A 17344-nucleotide genomic window follows, 5' to 3' on the forward strand; every position below is an offset into this window, starting at 1 on the left:
TTTGAAAAGTATTTTCCAAAATGAGGCAGCCTAATCTGCCTCAGATGGATTTTCATCCTAGAGGCGAGTAGCAGGAGTCGAGAAATTTCCTGGCTCAGCCCTCCTGCCACAGGGGCTGCCAAGTGCCAAGGCGGGCTGGTTAAAGGCTCATTATGGTGCTCAAGGGCTTGGTCCTAGTTATAGTAATGACAGCAAAACAAAGATCAGCCCTCACCATGCCCCATGCATGCCAAATCATGCCATCCCAGGACCCCCACCCACCATGACCTCTCATACCCTCAGTGTGGCTGAGAGGTCAGACATCCATTAGACTGTTGAAATAGCAGCACCACAGGGAAAAGTTTGCTTGATTGACAGCTCTTCCTCTGTGATCTATTCTGTCAATTGCACAGTGTTTATTTACACAAGATAAAGAGGTTTCAAGTGCTGGCAGTTTCAGCTATTGATGTTTTGAAGGACTGAATGATTGACACTTTTACAGGGCTGTAGTCAAAAGAATTTTTTATGAAAGTTATGAATGAATGACAGGCTTTTAAAGTTCTTCACACATCCTATTGTTACTATAGGGTTCAGTGATTCTGTATGGAATGTATGGTGGGTGAATGGGCATGGAAATGCTATCACTTGGCATGGAGGGTATGAGGAGCCATGGGGGAGTGGGCATGGTTTAGCCTGGAGGGGATGAGTGGTAATGGGTGGGGCGGGGGTGGCATGGAGGACATGGGTAAGATCTTTTGAGCTTAAGCCAGAATTTTCTAGCCTCCCGCAGTTGGAATGTGGGGCCAGTGAGCCATTGAAATCTCCGTTCACATCAGCGAGACCGGAAGATCCTGCCAGCATGAAGGACTGGAAAATTCCAGCCTGTGGTTCACGACCCCTGTAAGGGGCTGTGAACCACTACTCCTTTAAAAGCTGCCCAACTCCATGAAAGTTGCATGGTAGTAGATCAGAGATGAGCAACCTAGGCTAGTGAGTAGGCCTCATGAGTACCCTCCTTCATCTCAGTGGGCTGCAAGATTGAAATGTGCACTAACCATGGCCCCATGAATAAGATTAAATTTATTTAGTACATGCCAAATATTTCATAGCAAGTTATAGAAAATGTTTCCACAGCTTGCTTAAAATTTGGAAGCTGTCGAGCACGTTGGGTAGAACCTACCAGAAATTTTGCTACCTGAGAGGAATGGTGTGTTTCATAATAGTCTCTTAACATTGTATTTTTTTGGAACTGATATCACCTCGTTACAAGTTAAGCAAATTAAACCTCCCTTTCTGTTCAATTACAAAATAATCCATGTCCCAAATCTCATTTACCATTCTGCCCTCATCACCGATTTTCCTCTTTTTGGCTACTTCTTCTTCCTCTGTACTTTTTGATTTCACACTTGATTCTCCTCCTTTATCACACCACTTCAACACAAAGCAATCCATTATATAATTAGCAGCAAATTAAATTACCAGCAAAAGTAACATAAAAAGTGCAACCTCACTCGTCCACCGGTGTAGTAACCAAGACGGTCTCCCAGGATAGAGTAATTTTGCTAACTGTGCTTGCGTAGCTAGAATTTGCGGGACGTGCCGATAGAACCGTAGCAGCGCTTTGATTGGACGCAGAAGGAGTGTATGGCTCTCACAGTCAAGGTCGTGTGCAATCAGCACACACCTCACTTCACGTGCCTTTGCTTTGTGCATGTATCATTTTAGTAATGCCGGTAAGAAAAGAACTACACGGACAGAAACCAGCGGAATTGGCAACCCTGCACATGGGCAACAGTCAACAAAATGTTTCATGGGCCACACTCAGAACCCTGATGGGCTGCATGTGGGCTGCGGACCACAGGTTGCCCACCACTGTACTAGGAGATGCCTATCCCCACAATGAAGTCAGCCAGGCTGTGAATGCAGGGTGCAGGTTCGTGACCCGCACCAGCCAGCACCCTTAACCCGCACTGGTGACAATTGGGGGCCCCCCCAAGGAATGGGATGAGGAATCCTGGTATCTGGTCCCAGCCACCATTTTATCATCTCCACAGAGTCTCCCCTAACTCCATGAAAATCCAGCCCTGGATGTTTAAAAGAAGAAAAACAAGACATTTCTAGCAAAATGATTTGTGGCTGCAGCAGCTTTAATAAATGCATAATAGAGCAATAAAATCCACCACAGGAAAAGTTACCATGAATTTGGATTCTACACTGATCCTCAGTTTTTAGGGAAAGTTGGCTCAGCGTATATGTCACTCCGACAAACAAAATTGTTATCAAGATGCAACTTGTACACCAGGATTTACAGCAAGATAAATAAAAGTACACAGAACCAATGACAACTGCACACATCTAACAAATATACACCTTCATGGAATGTGCAGATTTTCTCCAATTATTTCACTATCAGTGTCATGATTTAATTTTCTACTGTTCAAAATAAATCATCAGCTACTGCAACAGCTTATTCAGTGAGATGAGTTGTAACAACAGTACAAGACAGATATCTGCTGGGCCAAAGTTGCTGGCCTCTTGTCCTATACATTGCCGAAATACCATTCTTTAGCGGCTGGCTTCTTTTCGATATTTGTAACACAGAAAGCTCAGTTCGCTGATGTAAAAAAGTCTAAATCCATTTGAATAAAAAACCTTTCGCAGGTGATTTCTTGAAGATATTTTGGCTGCTGGCTACAACCAGTATTAGAACCTTTTGACAAGGCAAGACAACTCAACAGCTGGATTTTGCCTCTTTTCTTTGCCAGTGAAGTTCTTCTTTTTTCTGTGGTGAGAAAGTGGCTTCTCTGGGATTGGAATGCATCAGGCTGCCTCTCCATCTCTTTGGCAGCTTCAGGAGGAGCTTACTCTTTGTAAAGCAAAAGAAAGCTCTCCAGTCTTAGAAACCCTTTATATGACAGTAGGCCTCCAGAGCTGAAAACACAACATACAGCAACCAAAGGCTCACAAACATGGTGCAGGTTAGGATCTTGCCGCGATGTGTACCTCCAAGCTCACCACCTATGTGTGACCGTCTTCTGTACAGGAGTACACTGACGGCAACAAAGGCAAAGATGGTAAAAAGTGTGACAGAAAAGGCCAGTGTGCCGGGATCTACTTTAAACTCTTTCCCCTTAGCAGCCCAGTAGATGGCAGCAACAGACCAAGCAACTCCAATACCCAGGAACACATTTACAGCATTGCTTCCTGTCACATTCCCAATGGAGGCATCTGCATATTGGTCTTGAAGTGCTGCAACCTTGCTGGCAAAAGTATCTGGAGAAACACCAAAAGATATCTCCATTATATTCATTGTATTTCACTGATATAAAATTATGTTGTACTGTATATGGTGTTAAAGGATGTTATTGCTCAGTAATCATAGTACATCGCTAGACCTGAAGTGAAATTTCTGGCTCATGATTGTTGTTACACCTACCTCCAACAAAATAAAAATGAATAATATGTTTCCATGCTGTGATGAATATAGTCCATGTTAATATTTTAGAGGTTTTTTAAGTTCTGGGAAGATTAAAGTTAACTATAGAAAATGGGATAAATCCAAATAAAGCAGCTTGGAGTCTTTTACATTTAAAATGTTGGGGCCGTGTTGACTTAAGGGGTTAACAGCTAGAAAGGTATCCTAAACAGCAGGTGGGCTTACTTGGCTGGAGAGCTGGAGACATGATGTCTACTCTGCTTGGGAAAATGCAGTCCAGAGAGATGTGTTATTTTGGGGGTTAGAGCTAAATTAACTTAAAATCATTCAGTGAACCCTGAGAGGCTACATCGTCATGGAGATGGGTGGAGCTTAAAAAGATCCTCTGGTTTAAATTTATCTACGTGTTGGCTGGGAGAGGAGGCTGGCTGAAGTTTAGACCTTGTGTGATTCACAGCTCATGGAGAAGCCCTGGGAGCTGTTAGCAGGCTCCAAGCGGTTAGAGCTCAACAAAGGCCTGGGGAGCTGAGGTGTTGGTGGAAATCACTGGCTCTGTGCCAAGCAGTTAGGGCTCAGAAGCCCTGGGAGCCATTTATGGCTCATTGCAACCAGGACACTGGAATCCAGAGAAACCCAGGGGCAGTGCCAGCTTAGCGAAGCTGGTGGTCTGCAAAAGAGTTGGAAGAGTGCCGGTAATTAGAGGTGGGAGTGTAACTTTGTGAATCCTGTGGAACGCAGTGTCAGGAGAAAAGACTGAACCCATTGGGAGGTGAGCAGTCATTGAGGAAGTCCATGTTGGAGCAGCTTTTGAGGTAATTCAGAGGCTAGATCATTGAAAGTAAAGATTTGAAATCCCTCATGAAAGAGACAGAGTTTTAATGAGATTTTGTAATGCACAGTGGTCACTGACATCTGGGTGGGTTGCTGAGAAATCCATGGGATCTATGGTGTGTGTTCGACCAGTTTGCACGTTAGTTCATATTTGCCTCATGTTAATTCTGAATGTTAGAGCATAATATAAATATTGTAGATTGTTTTACTTTTCTGACTTTGTACAGTAAAGTTTATTTTGTTTGTTTAAAACTGGAATCTTGTTGCTTTGGTACCTGAAATTTCAAACTTTGTAATTTTTTATTTAACGTAGACAATGTACACTGCAGTGTAAACACTACTCAATAAATGAAATATTTTGAAGTGTAATCCCTATGTAGTGCAGGGACACACAAATCTAATTGCTCAACAACAGTGTCCCATTGTGGTATGCCCTGAGATTGTGAAAGGTGCTACATAAATGCATGTTCTTTCATTTCTTAGTGAGGTGGCGAAGGTTGCATATGGCAAGTTACAATGTATGGCTAAAGATAAGTAAATAGTGTTGGCAGATGAAGTGTAGTTATATGTTTATAAAAAACGAAAAACTGCGGATGCTGGAAATCCAAAACAAACAGAATTACCTTGAAAAACTCAGCAGGTCTGGCAGCATCGGTGGAGAAGAAAAGAGTTGACGTTTCGAGTCCTCATGACCCTTCAACAGAACTGAGTAATATTAGGAGAGGGGTGAAATATAAGCTGGTAAGAAGGGGGTGGGGGGGAGTGGGGGTGGGGGGAGAGAAGTTGGGGGGGGTGTGGTTGTAGGGACAAGCAAGCAGTGATAGAGCAGATAATCAAAAGATGTCACAGACAAAAGAACAAAGAGGTGTTGAAGGTGGTAATATCTAAATGAATGTGCTAATTAAGAATGGATGGCAGGACACACAAGGTACAGCTCTAGTGGGGGTGGGGTGGAAAGACTAACAGGGTATAAAAGGTATAGATTTAAAAATAATGGAAATAGGTGGGAAAAGAAAAATCTATATAAATTATTGGGAAAAACAAAAGGAAGAGGGAAGAAACGGAAAGGGGATGGGGATAGAGGAGGGAGTTCAAGATCTAAAGTTGTTGAATTCAATATTCAGTCCGGAAGGCTATAAAGTGCCTAGTCAGAAGATGAGGTGCTGTTCCTCCAGTTTGTGTTGGGCTTCATTGTTACATGTAGTTATATGTTTGCTGGAACACAAACACAGTTCATGCCTCTGCTGCTGAGTAAATAATTTAACATCACAGGGAATGCTACTAAAAAGGTTCTTCGTGCAGAATCACCTGCAGGAATCACTTTGAGACCAGTCAAGATACTCTGTTAAGTCTAGCAAGGAATATGGAAGAGTCCATTAGCTGGCTCTGTGCAGCAATAGATGAATAGATGTCTGCGTTACGGTTTACCATAGAGCACTTGGCAATTCCAGGGACGTATATATTTTGGAGCCCACAGTGGCATAGATCTTAAGCTGCGAAGGCCTTCGGCTCCAATCTACGCAAGGGTCATGTGAATTAATCAACTTCAAAATGCCTAAGGATCTGTTCCAATGCAGCTCAATGGATATGCTGAAGGAGTGCCTCATTCTGGGATAGAATGAAATCAGAATCATAGAATCATAAACACAGAAGGAAGCCATTTGGTCTGTCATGTCCGTGCTGAATCCCCTGAAGAAGCAATTGACCTAGTGCCATACCCCTGCCTTTTACCCATACCTCTTCAAACTTTTCCTTTTCAGATAACGATCCATTCCCTCTTGAAAGGCTCAACTAAATCTGCCTCCACCACAGTCTCAGGCAATGCATTCCAGATCCTAACTACTTGCTGCGTAAAAAAGGTTTTCCTCACGTCGCATTTGCTTCTTTTGCCAACTACCTTAAATCTGTGTCCTCTGGACACCGATTGCTCTAGCACAGAAACAGGCCATTCAGCCAATGAAATAAATAAATGGATAATCTGTTTTCTTTTTGGCGGCATTAAGCAATAATGTTGCCTGGATGCCAGAACTCCCCTGGTTCTCTTCAATTATTGCCAGGGAATCTTTTATGTCCACCTGAAAGACCAGACCAGGACCTTGGTTTCATGTCTTCTCTGAAAATCTCCACAGAGCAGCACTCCCTCAGTACTAAATACATGAATAGGATGGGAATATAGGGATACGGACCCCGGAAATGCAAAATGTTTTAGTTGACGGGCAATACGATCGGCGCAGGCTTGGAGGGCCGAAGGGTCTGTTCCTGTGCTGTACTTTTCTTTGCTCTTTGCTCTTTACTGCATCTCAGAGATTATAGGGCGGATAATCATGGAGTTGTAGGGACAAATCCCATGTTAGCTGTAGGGGAAAGGAGGACAAGACATGACTCACACTTGAGGGAAACCCAACCTCAGCAGGGCCATTTGAACCCAGAGCTGAATTCAAACAGACCCCGTTTTTTATGTAGCAAGGGTCTTAACCTGCAGTGTGGAAGTCACAAATTGTTAAAGTAGCTGTAAATGCTCATGAAGAGTGGATAAAGTATATAGAACTGTCAAACTGTGAAGTTATTTAAATACCCAGCACTTTAAAAATAAAAAAAAACACAGCCTGCCTATATCAGTGAGAGTTGAAAAGTATCTATTCTAGCAGTTACAATAGCTGTTTGTTGACATTACCCTAAGGGCTATCATTATGTCATTATTATTATTTGGCTGCTTCCCACAACCTATAATTATTTCAGCAGAGGGTCCTAAATTCACAGATTCACAGCTCAAAAGAGATTATTAATGGATTAGCTTTCTTCGACATGTTTTTATGAATACTAGTCTACATAAAATCCTGCCCCAAGTCTCTAGAATAGGGTTTGTATCCAAAACCTTCTGACTCCAAAGTGGCTCAACTTTTACCACTGAGCTATGGTTGACACCCAACTACATTTTCTGGAGGTCTGTATAACAATGAGTTGCTTGACAAAAGTGGTCAGAATGACATGGGGTGCTGAGATCCATGGCATCCTCAGAGACACTGGCTGTGGGAACTGCTTTTTTCTAGGTCTACAAAAACTAAAGGAGAACATACGTCAAAATACTAATTTCAACAAGTGCAGCATATTGATATAAATTGCTGAGTTCACTCTGTCAGTGTTTGACTAGGGAGATAGGAATTAAAGAACAATGGTATTAACTCTGTTCTTTGAAGAATTCTGAGTGTCTATAGCTTGCAACTTGTATTTTCCTCATGCGTGCAAGGCACTGAAATGAGTTATTTCTTCTCAAGGCAGGCCTGCACAGGAAACCCAATTATTAACGGTTTGGATAGTTTGACACAAAATATAAGGATGCATTGTGTGTACCATACCTACCTGTGTTGGGTACTTAGCATTTCAAACTGTAATTTGTCTTTATCTTAGTCATTCATTTTCTTCCTGATCTATGTTGAGGTCAACTGGGCTCTGCAAAGCATTTACTCTGAAGTTTGCTCCCTAACCTACTGATCTAGGTTTTTTTTTTGAGGAGTTTACTATATAGGGACCTTTGGGACCATACCCTTTGGGACCACAATGGATTTCCATTGGATTGGCCTATGATTATGCTTGGCAAAGTACTGCAGTGGTTTGCTATTGCTTTCTGCAATATGGCTGATCAGGAAATTCTCCCACTCTTACCACTTGGCATTAGGCATATTGGAAGGATTTTACCACATTATGAACACGCCTTCCGTAGCTATCAAGTCCTGAAGTAGGACTTGAACTCAGAGCTTCTGGCCCATAGGTAGGGATACTACCACCGCTCCACAAGGCCTCCTGCTACTAAATAGGATATTCTTCCCTTTCTACGCCTGATGAAACAGTAACTCTAGTCCTTTGTCATTGACTTTTTCTCCCAGTTACATTTTTTATGAGACTTCCTTGTGTCAGCCCTTAGGTTGCTCTGTTTTATGCAAATGCTGAGATTAAAATATCTCCTAATTCATCTAGGGCAGAATTTTTAGCTCGGCGTGCAGGCGCGCACCCAATCCATTCGAGCATAAAAAAGCATGTGATGACATCAGGGGCACATCCTGACGTCATCCCGCAGTCACATGATGTTTCAGTCGGTGGGCGCACGTGAAAGTCGGAAGTGCGACCGCCGACAATTAAGAGAGCAAGTAATCCCATTAAAGCTCCAACTGTCCCCGATTTTTCGTGGTCTGTCCAACCTTACGAATCTGCCAGGCAGACTTTGCATTTTTGATGAAACTTATGGATTTTAAAATCTTTATTGATTGGTTTTAAATTCCCTTCAGGGAGTTTTCATTCTGCGCTCCCCCGCACCTGGGCTTATGTTAGCATCCGTTCTCCTCCCGCCCCCACCCTGGGAGTGCTGAGCATTTCGGAGTGCATTTCACGCTGGCTGGCTGTTAATTGGCCAGCTAGTGTGAAATCACGACCAGGGGGCTGATCACAGGCAGCGGTCCATTCCCTGGCCACTCCCGGGCCCGCCGATCACGCCCGCACACCAATCTAAAAATCTTGCCCCTAACTGTTGCTAGGGCTGTAACTCAGTTGAGGCAGCATTTATTTTCTTTTTTATGTGAGAAATGGATTACACATTTTACCTCTGCTGCAGCTAAAATCCACCTTGGACTGAATTTTTTGGCCCAATGGAGACAGACGAACAACAGAATTTCACACTGCCGCCCAATGTATCCATTCCCTCGCTCCGCCCTGCCTCTGGGCCATTTTCCCTGAGGCCCGAGCGGACAGCAGCAGGGTTACCTGCCTGCAAGCGGCGGGTAGTCAATTCAACTAGTCAAAGGCCAATCAAATTTCACCAACCCGTGGGTACCTCCACCCCATTCCTGCACTATGACTCCATCTCTTCCTCGGATCTCGCCCAATGCCAGGTGTTCATGATACCTTCTCACCTTCCTCTCTCTGACTCTGAATGCTCTGTCCTCAGCAAAGGCCTCAACTTCAGCCCCTAAGGGCCCCACCTCAATGAATTTCGAGCTTGGCATGACCTGAGCTATTCTTCCTTCACCTCCACCACCATGCTCACTTCTATGGCCAGGAGTCTCTCCCACTTAACGGACCTTTTTCACCCATCTCCAATCTTCTCCCGCCACCTGAACCCCTCCCTTTAGCCTGTAACCCTCTCTAGATTTTTCATTGAGAACTGCCGACATGACATCGGCTGTCCCAGATTTTCTGTTCCCTTCACTCACTCTAACCTGTCTCCCTCTGAACTTGCTACACTCCATTCTCAGGTCCAACCCTGACACTGTCATCAGACCTGCTGACAAGGCTGGTGCTGTTGTTGTCAGGAAGAGGCCGAATACCAACTCACCGACTCTTCCTCCTGTCACCCCTGAACAATAATCCCAAAACCGAACATCAAGCTTTAGGATCCAGGATTGTCACTGACCTCATCTACTGTGGAGATCTTCCAATCACAGCTTTCAACCTCATAGAGCCCCAACCCTGGACAGCTTGTTTCTACCTCCTACTCCAAAATCCAAAAACAAGACTGCCCTGGTCGACCCATTGTTTCAGCCTGATCCTGCCCCACTGCATTTATTTTTTCCCTAGTCAACTCCTTTTTTTCTCCCTTTGTCCAGTCTCTTCCTACCTACATCCTTGACTGTTCTGATGCTATATATAACACTTCCTCTTCACCATGGACGCCCAATCCCTCTACACTTTCATGAGAACAGAGGCCCAACCAGTCCCCATCCACCATCACCCTCCTCTACCTGGCTGAAATTGTTCCCATTCTGAATAGCATCTCCAATACCACTCACTTCCTCCAAATAAAACGTGATGCAATGGTTACCTGCATGGATCCTAGCTATGACTGTCTTTTTGTGGGATATGTGGAACATTCCTTATTATAGTTCTACTCGGGACTCCCTCCTTCAACACTTTTTCCAGCACACTGACAATTGTTTCAATGCCAGCTTCTGCTCATGCTCAGAACTGGAAAATTTAATTGACTTTGTTTCCAATTTCTACCATTCTTATTCACCTTCACCTGGCCCAACTCTGACTCTTCCCTTCCTTTCCTCAACTTGTCTGTCTCCATTCCAGGAGATAGTCTATCAACTAATATTCACCACAAGCCCAAAGACTCCCGCAGCTATCTTTACACACTGCTCTGTAAAGACTCCATTCCATTCTCCCAATTTTTCCATCTCCATCGCATCTGTTCTGACAATGCCACCTTCTACACTAGCACTTCCGATATGAATGCCTCAACTGAGGATTCCCACCCACCATGATTGTCAGGGCCCTCCACCATGTCCAATCTTTCTAATGTACTTCTGCTGTCATACCTTCCCCTCCCTCTCAGAACCATGAAAAAGTTCCCCTTGTCCTCACCTTCCAACTAACTAGCCCCTGTATTCAACAGATCATCTTCCACCAGCTCCAGCATGATGCCATCACCAAACACATCTTCCCCTGCCCTCCCCTTTCAGCATCCTGAAGGAACCATTCCATCCGTAACACCATAGTCCACTCCTCAGTCACCCCAAACACCCACTCTCTTCCCTATGGCACCTTTCCATGCAAGAGCAGGAGATGCAATGCGTCTCCTTTCACTTTCACCCTTCTCACCATCTGAGGCCCCAAACACTTCTTCCAAAAGAAACAGTGATTTATTTGTACTTCTTCCAATTTAGTATACTGTATTCATGTTCAGCATGTGGTCTCCTCTGTATTGGAGATTCCAAATGCAGATTGGGTGACCAATCTGCAGAAGACTTCCATTCAATCCACAAGCATGATCCCGAGCTTCTCCACCTGCTCCCATGCTGACCTTTCTGTCCTTGGCTCAACACAAGCTCAAGGAACAGCACCTCATCTTTCAACTTGACACTCTACAGCCTTTTGGACTTAACATTGGCCAGAATTTTTAGCTAGTCAGGTGGGCGCACACCTGACCCAAACGCGTGTCAAATTACACACGATGACGTCAGGCTAGTGTCCTGACGTCATCGCGGAATTGCGCAATATTTCTGTCGGCGGGCACGCATGGGAGTCGGCAGTATGCCTGCTGACAATTAAAAGGCCTATTAAGGCCATTAAAGTCATAATTGAAAGAAATTTTACGCTGCCCATCCAACCTGAAGTTTCCAACAGCTATTAAAAATTAAACATTTCATTAATAACATGTCCCTGCTCATGTGACAGTCATTTTTTTAAAACATTTTACAACTCTTTATTTTTCATTTCCAAAACTGTTCATCTCCCTGAGGCAGCTCTTGTGCCTCAAGGAGCTTTTCCAGCGCACACGTGTGTGAAGTTGTATGCCTTCCTCACCACCACCACCGCCCCCCCCCCCCCCCCCCCCCCCACTCCGGAAACAGGAAGCAGTAAGCACTGCCGTGTTCGTTTCACACTGGCCGGGCCTTAATTGGCCCATCAGTGTGAAATCGCAGTCCAGCCTTGACCATGGGCAGCAGTTGGCTTCCTGATTACTGCCGCCCGCCCGACGAGGTAAAAATCCTGGCCATTGAGTTCAACAACTTTAAATGGTAACTTTTGACTCCATCTTGTTTTATACTTTTTTTGCTGAGTCAGCCGTGTCTCATTTCTTATCCCTTTATGTTACATTTAGATGGCTGCTATGTAGCCATTCACACTTCACCTGGACACATCTTTTGTCTCTTAATTATACTCAGTCCCATCCTTGGTTTTTGTACCATGAAACCTTTTCTAATTTAGGGGAGCAGCGGCCTCCTCCCCCACTTCCAGTGGCTTAATAAGTCTTACATTTCTATCTTTCTTCAGTTCCGATGAAAGGTGATTTCAACCTGAAATGTTAACCTTCTTTATCTTCACCGATGCTGCCCTGACCTGCGAGCATTTCCAGCATTTTTAAGTTTTATTTCAGATTTCCAGCATCCACAGTACATTGCTCTTCAATGAAGGTCTGTTGTCGGAGGCCAACCGGGATTTTCCAGTGAGGTCTTGGGGTCCCCGGAACAAGAAGAAGCCAGTGGCCTGGCAGCAAGCCAGAGCTCCTTGCCTGCCTTGCTTGAGCTGCAGCTGCAGGCCACCCTCTACAGTGGTGGCCCAGCTACTGAGGGGATTTTTTAATTCTAAATTTTGAAAAAGTTGGAGAGAAGATGCCTCCATCTTGAGGTGCCCTCCCTATCTCTCTCGGCCAGAAAGGCCAGTGGCTGCTTCTACAGTGCTGGAGCACCTCCTATTGGCTTTCCAGCTTTGAGAGCCCACCTGCCATCTTCAATTGGATGCTGAGCCCACTCTGGCTAATAATTGGCCAATTCAGGAAGTGACCGTTCTCCACACAGTGCAGGTTTCTGACCCTGATTTGATGGCAGAGTCCCAAGGCCTGCTGGGAAAATCCTGCTCCTAATATCATCTCCATTAAGCTGACTACTACGTCCCCTCAGGAATGCATCAGGTGCTTTGGAATGGTGGTAAATGTGACCCACTTGAAAGGCATTGGCCTTAATATGGTCATTCATCCCAACATTACAAAGCTACATGGCAGATAGGTGCTTCAAGAAACTCATTTAGCAGACATCTGAAATGCTGAAAGATAAAATTTAAAAAGTTTCCAGCAAGACCCCAGCCCAGTTTTAACAGTGGCAGGTGACCAATCCACCCTCAGTCATTAAAAGTATTTTTTATAGGCTCTTTAAAAGGCTTTTTATTTTTAACCATTTCAATGGAAGCCCTGCTCCCAACCATAATCTATTTCCCTGCACACAATCACAATCTCTCCTCTCGCTCCCCTGACCGCCACGTTTTCATCGGTGCCTTTCCATTCTCTGCCCTTGAGCTGCACGTTTTCACATCGGACAAGGTGGCTTGTCGATCAAGCTGGCTGGTGATAGGAAATCTCTAGAGAATTTTAAAAACTTTCTCTGGTTAGTTTTGGCTGGGCTCCTTGGAAAGCCAGGCTTCCAGGTTCCTGTCCAGCATTCCTACCCACTTTCTGTCACCCAGTAGATATAGGGGCCAGTGTTTTCAGATCTTTGGACTATTCAAGCGGCTACACCAATGACAGGGTAACTTATTGTTGTGTCCTGCCTAATTAGCTATATCACCAGAGACAGGGGCCTTACTTTTAGCATTGCTTCAGGAGTAATATGAAGCTCTGGAAGATGAAAGAGGAGGATGAAGGAATTGCCACAGAGGTTGGTGACACATAACCCTTGCAATGTTCAACAGTACAGATTTGAAAACTTGCACAAATTATTTGTTGCAGCTTCCTGTTCAGTCTTGTGATAATTCTGAAGCTTCTGGCTGCCTTCCCAATCATTATCTATTAACATATACTTCATGCCTTCAAAATTTAAGCAAAATGCTCTTTGTAATAGTGCCTACAATAAATAGGATCATCATGCTGTGAAACTATACTTCTTGTTCCCGATAAACTAGGGCATTTTTGACTATATATAAAGTGGTCCCTAATTGAAGAATAATGGCAGCTTGTAAATTCTCCTTATGGCCTTGTAGGGATTGAAATGGCCTGCTGTTTTGAGCCAGCAACCTAGAGTCTATTCGGGAATATCCTGTACTGTGTTCTCAATGCAGGCTGCATGTTTCCAATGGCATCACCTTTCCTTTGGGAAGAGATAAGGCTTTGGATGGCATGGCATTGGCTCCGACATGGCAGAAAACAGCTTGCTTCTGTTCTACTGTATGAATATCCTGCTGGGGGCAAGTCTTCAAGTAACCCTCTGTCAGAGACATCTTCACTTCATTTGCCAAGTCGTCAATGACAGACAAGAACACTACAACAATAGCATTCATATTTGTATTGACAACTGGGGTGAAAAATTAGGCTCATCAGCAAATGTTTCTTGGATGCTACAAGTTCCCATAGAGCTTCAAAAAGGTGCCCATGGCTCGCAGGCACTCATTTGTGGAGAATTGCATTGGATGCCTTCTTGGTGAGGACCTTTGCACACATGCAGCGAATGGCTGTCGAAAATGAACAGAGCAGGCAGATCATGATGTCGATCAGTATGCAATACTGATTTGACACCGATAACATTTTGAAGCTCAACCCTCTCCAACTAATTATCCTAGTCTCACACAGCTGATTACTCATTAGCAGTAGGTTAAAACTGGTAGTTTCTCACTGGCTTTTGCTACAATCCTACAAAAGTTTGCTGTTTTCCCTGTTTTAAAGCTGTAAAAATCTACAGGGAGGGGTGGCAGGTGCTGAAGGACTTCTTGCTGACTTCAAGGCTTCTGCACAAACCAAATGCACCCAGACATGGGTGTACTAGTAGGCATGCCCCTTGGAATACAACAGAACTTGGAGACCACAGAAATCAGGGCAAGCTGTTGGGAGAGGGATGAGGAAGAGCGAGAGTAGGATTCTCAACAGGAAACCATATCAATCCAGGATGTTCAGGAAGCAATTTTTTTACCTGAAACTCAGTGAGGAATGTCTCACTGAACACTGCCACCTGCTGCAGTCACAGCTGGACCCTGCTGCCAGATGGCTGTAAAAGTGACCACAGCACCACAGTGCCGTTGACTGCAAGCACTTCGTTTTGCAGCTGCCAAGTGTGAACTCTGTCATGTACCAGAACCGAAAGAGATTCCACATTCTCAGTGTCTAGCTATTGTGCAAACTTAAGCACTGAATCGTGCAAGCTAATGCTAGTTATGCTGGCAGCAGACATGGCTTTATTTTGTGGCAGTCTGCTGTTTGCATTATGGCAAATCAAAAGGCAGCTACTCAATAACAAGATCTCGCCAATGACGACATGGCGTAATGACTCTGGTGTGCAATCTGTACACACAGGATTGTTTAAGGGAGATGATGGCGTCGTGTCACCACGCAAATGCTCGAGGGACATGGGCTCAAATCCTATCTCAGCCACTGATGGAATTTAAATTCAATTTATAACGCTGGAATATAAAGCTATTCTCAGTAATGGTGACCACAAAACTATCATCAATTATTGTAAAAGCCCATCTGGTTCACCAATGTCCTTTAGGGAAGGGAATCTGCCGTCCTTACCTGGTCTGACCCACATGTGACTCCAGTCCCACAGCAACGTGGTTGACTCTTAACTGCCCACAGAAATGGCCTTAGCAAGCCGCTCAGTTGAAGGTGGAGCAATTACAATTGGGATACTCAAGAGGTCAGAATTACAGGAGCGCAGTTATCTCGGAGGGTTGTGGGGCTGGAGGAGATTACAGAGAAAGGGAGGGGCGAGGCCTTGAAGGGATTTGAAAATAAGGTTGAGAATTTTAAACTCAAGATGTTGCTTGACTGGGAGCCAATGTTGGTCAGCGAGCACAGGAGTGATAGGGAATGGGACATGATGCAAGTGAAGACATATGCAGCAGTTTGGATGACCTCAAGTTTACTGAGGATAGGATGTGGGAGACCAGCCAGGAGTGCATTGAAATAGTCAAGTCTAGAGGTAATGAAGGCATGAATGAGGGTTTCAGCAGCAGATTACCTGAGACAGAGGTAAATTCAGGCAATGTTACAAAGGTGGAAATAGGTGGTTTCAGTGATAGCACAAATATGAAATCGGAAGCTCGGCTCGGGATCAAGCGTGGCACTAAGTTTGCAAACAGACTGGCTTAATCTCAGACAATTGCCGGGGGGAGGGATGGAATCTGTAGCTAGGGAACAGAGTTTGGAGTGGAGATCACAAACAATGGCTTCAGTCTTTCCAATATTTGATTGGAGGAAATTTCTGCTCAAACTGAACCGAATGTCAAATAAGCAGGTCCTGACAATTTAGCCACAGTGGAGGAATCGCAAGAGGTTATGATGGAGTAGTGTTGGGCGTCATCAGAGAAAATGACTTTCAACGATATTGGTCCTGGCTTTGTTCAGATGCACCCATCCAACCTGTACAGGTCTCATCTCTCCCAGAACCAGTGCTAATGTTCAAGGAATCTAAAGCCCTCCCTCCTGCACGATCTCTCCAGCTAAGCGTTCATCTACACTATCCTCCTCTTTCTATACTTACCAGCACATGGTCACTACCAGAGATTTGGAGATTACTACCTTTGAGGCCCTTCTTGCTAGTTTCTCCTCCTAGCTCAGTTTGCCTTGTGCCTTTGCCTGTCCCAGTGTTCCTACACAGTGGGCTGCAGCATGGCTGGTGAAAGGCTTCAATGGTTGAAAACGGTTCCAGCCCAGGTAAACTGAAATCAGAGACTGGCAGGTAAAACTGTAACTTAACAATGGACTGCCTTTAAAAAACAGCTAATTCAGGTACCGTCAAAATCCATTCCCACAAGGGGGAAAAGTAGGGCAAACAAATCCAGAACCCCCTAATGACATAAGAGATAGAGAGTAAGTTGAAGCAGAAAAAGAGTGCATATGACAGGTGTCAGTTGGATAATATAAGCGAGAACTAGGCTGAAAATAAAAGGTTCAGAGGGAAAGTGATAAAACAAATAAGTGAAACAAAGAAAGTGTATGAGAAGAGACTGGCAGCTAACATATAGGGGAATCCAAAAGTCTTCTATAGGCATATAAATAGTAAAAGGATGGTGAAAGGAGGATTGAGGCTGATTATGGACCTAAAAGTGGATTTATGCATAGAGGCAGAGGGCATGTCTGAGCTACTAAATAAAAACTTTGCATCTTTCTTTACCAAGGAAGAGATATATTGCCCAAGTCATAGTGTTAGAGGAGGTAGTTGAGACATTGGCTGGGCCAATAATTGATAGAGGAATTATTAGATAAGTTTGTTGTACTTAAAACTTAATAAGTTACCAGGACTAGATGAGATGCATCCAAGAATACTGAGGAAAGTAAGGGTGGAAATAGTGGAGGCACTGGCCATAATCCTCCAATCCTCCTTAGATACAAGGGTGGTGCCAGAGGACTGAAGAATTGTAAATCTCACATCTTTGTTCAAAAAATGTTGTAAGGATAAACCTTACAACTACAGGCCAGTTAGTTTAACCTCGTGAGTGGGAGTGTTTTTAGAAATGATCATTCGGGACCAAATTCAGTGTTGGTGTTAGGATCCCTGCTTTTTACTTCCTCTACTGAAGCCGGGTGGAGGTAATGTTTTTGCCCCGGTTTATAAACAATATATCTCAAAAACTAATGGGCAGATTTCAACAAAACCTGGTACACAGCTAGGGTATGGC

At 44.2% G+C, this 17344-nt stretch overlaps 1 protein-coding gene across 2 annotated transcripts in view; it reads right to left on the minus strand.

Annotated features, from left to right (window-relative positions):
- Positions 1–2108: 2108 nt before the first annotated feature.
- The window catches only part of LOC121272725 (sodium/calcium exchanger 3-like), a 333282-nt gene continuing 318046 nt past the window's right edge, over positions 2109–17344 (minus strand). For both annotated transcript variants that reach the window (XM_041179498.1, XM_041179499.1), the window contains one exon: positions 2109–3252. In XM_041179498.1, the coding sequence (XP_041035432.1) occupies positions 2876–3252 (377 nt within the window). In that variant the 3' untranslated portion in view covers positions 2109–2875. The remainder of the gene's footprint in view (positions 3253–17344) is intronic.

This window comes from Carcharodon carcharias, chromosome 34 (assembly GCF_017639515.1).
Source record: "Carcharodon carcharias isolate sCarCar2 chromosome 34, sCarCar2.pri, whole genome shotgun sequence".
Lineage (NCBI taxonomy): Eukaryota > Metazoa > Chordata > Chondrichthyes > Lamniformes > Lamnidae > Carcharodon > Carcharodon carcharias.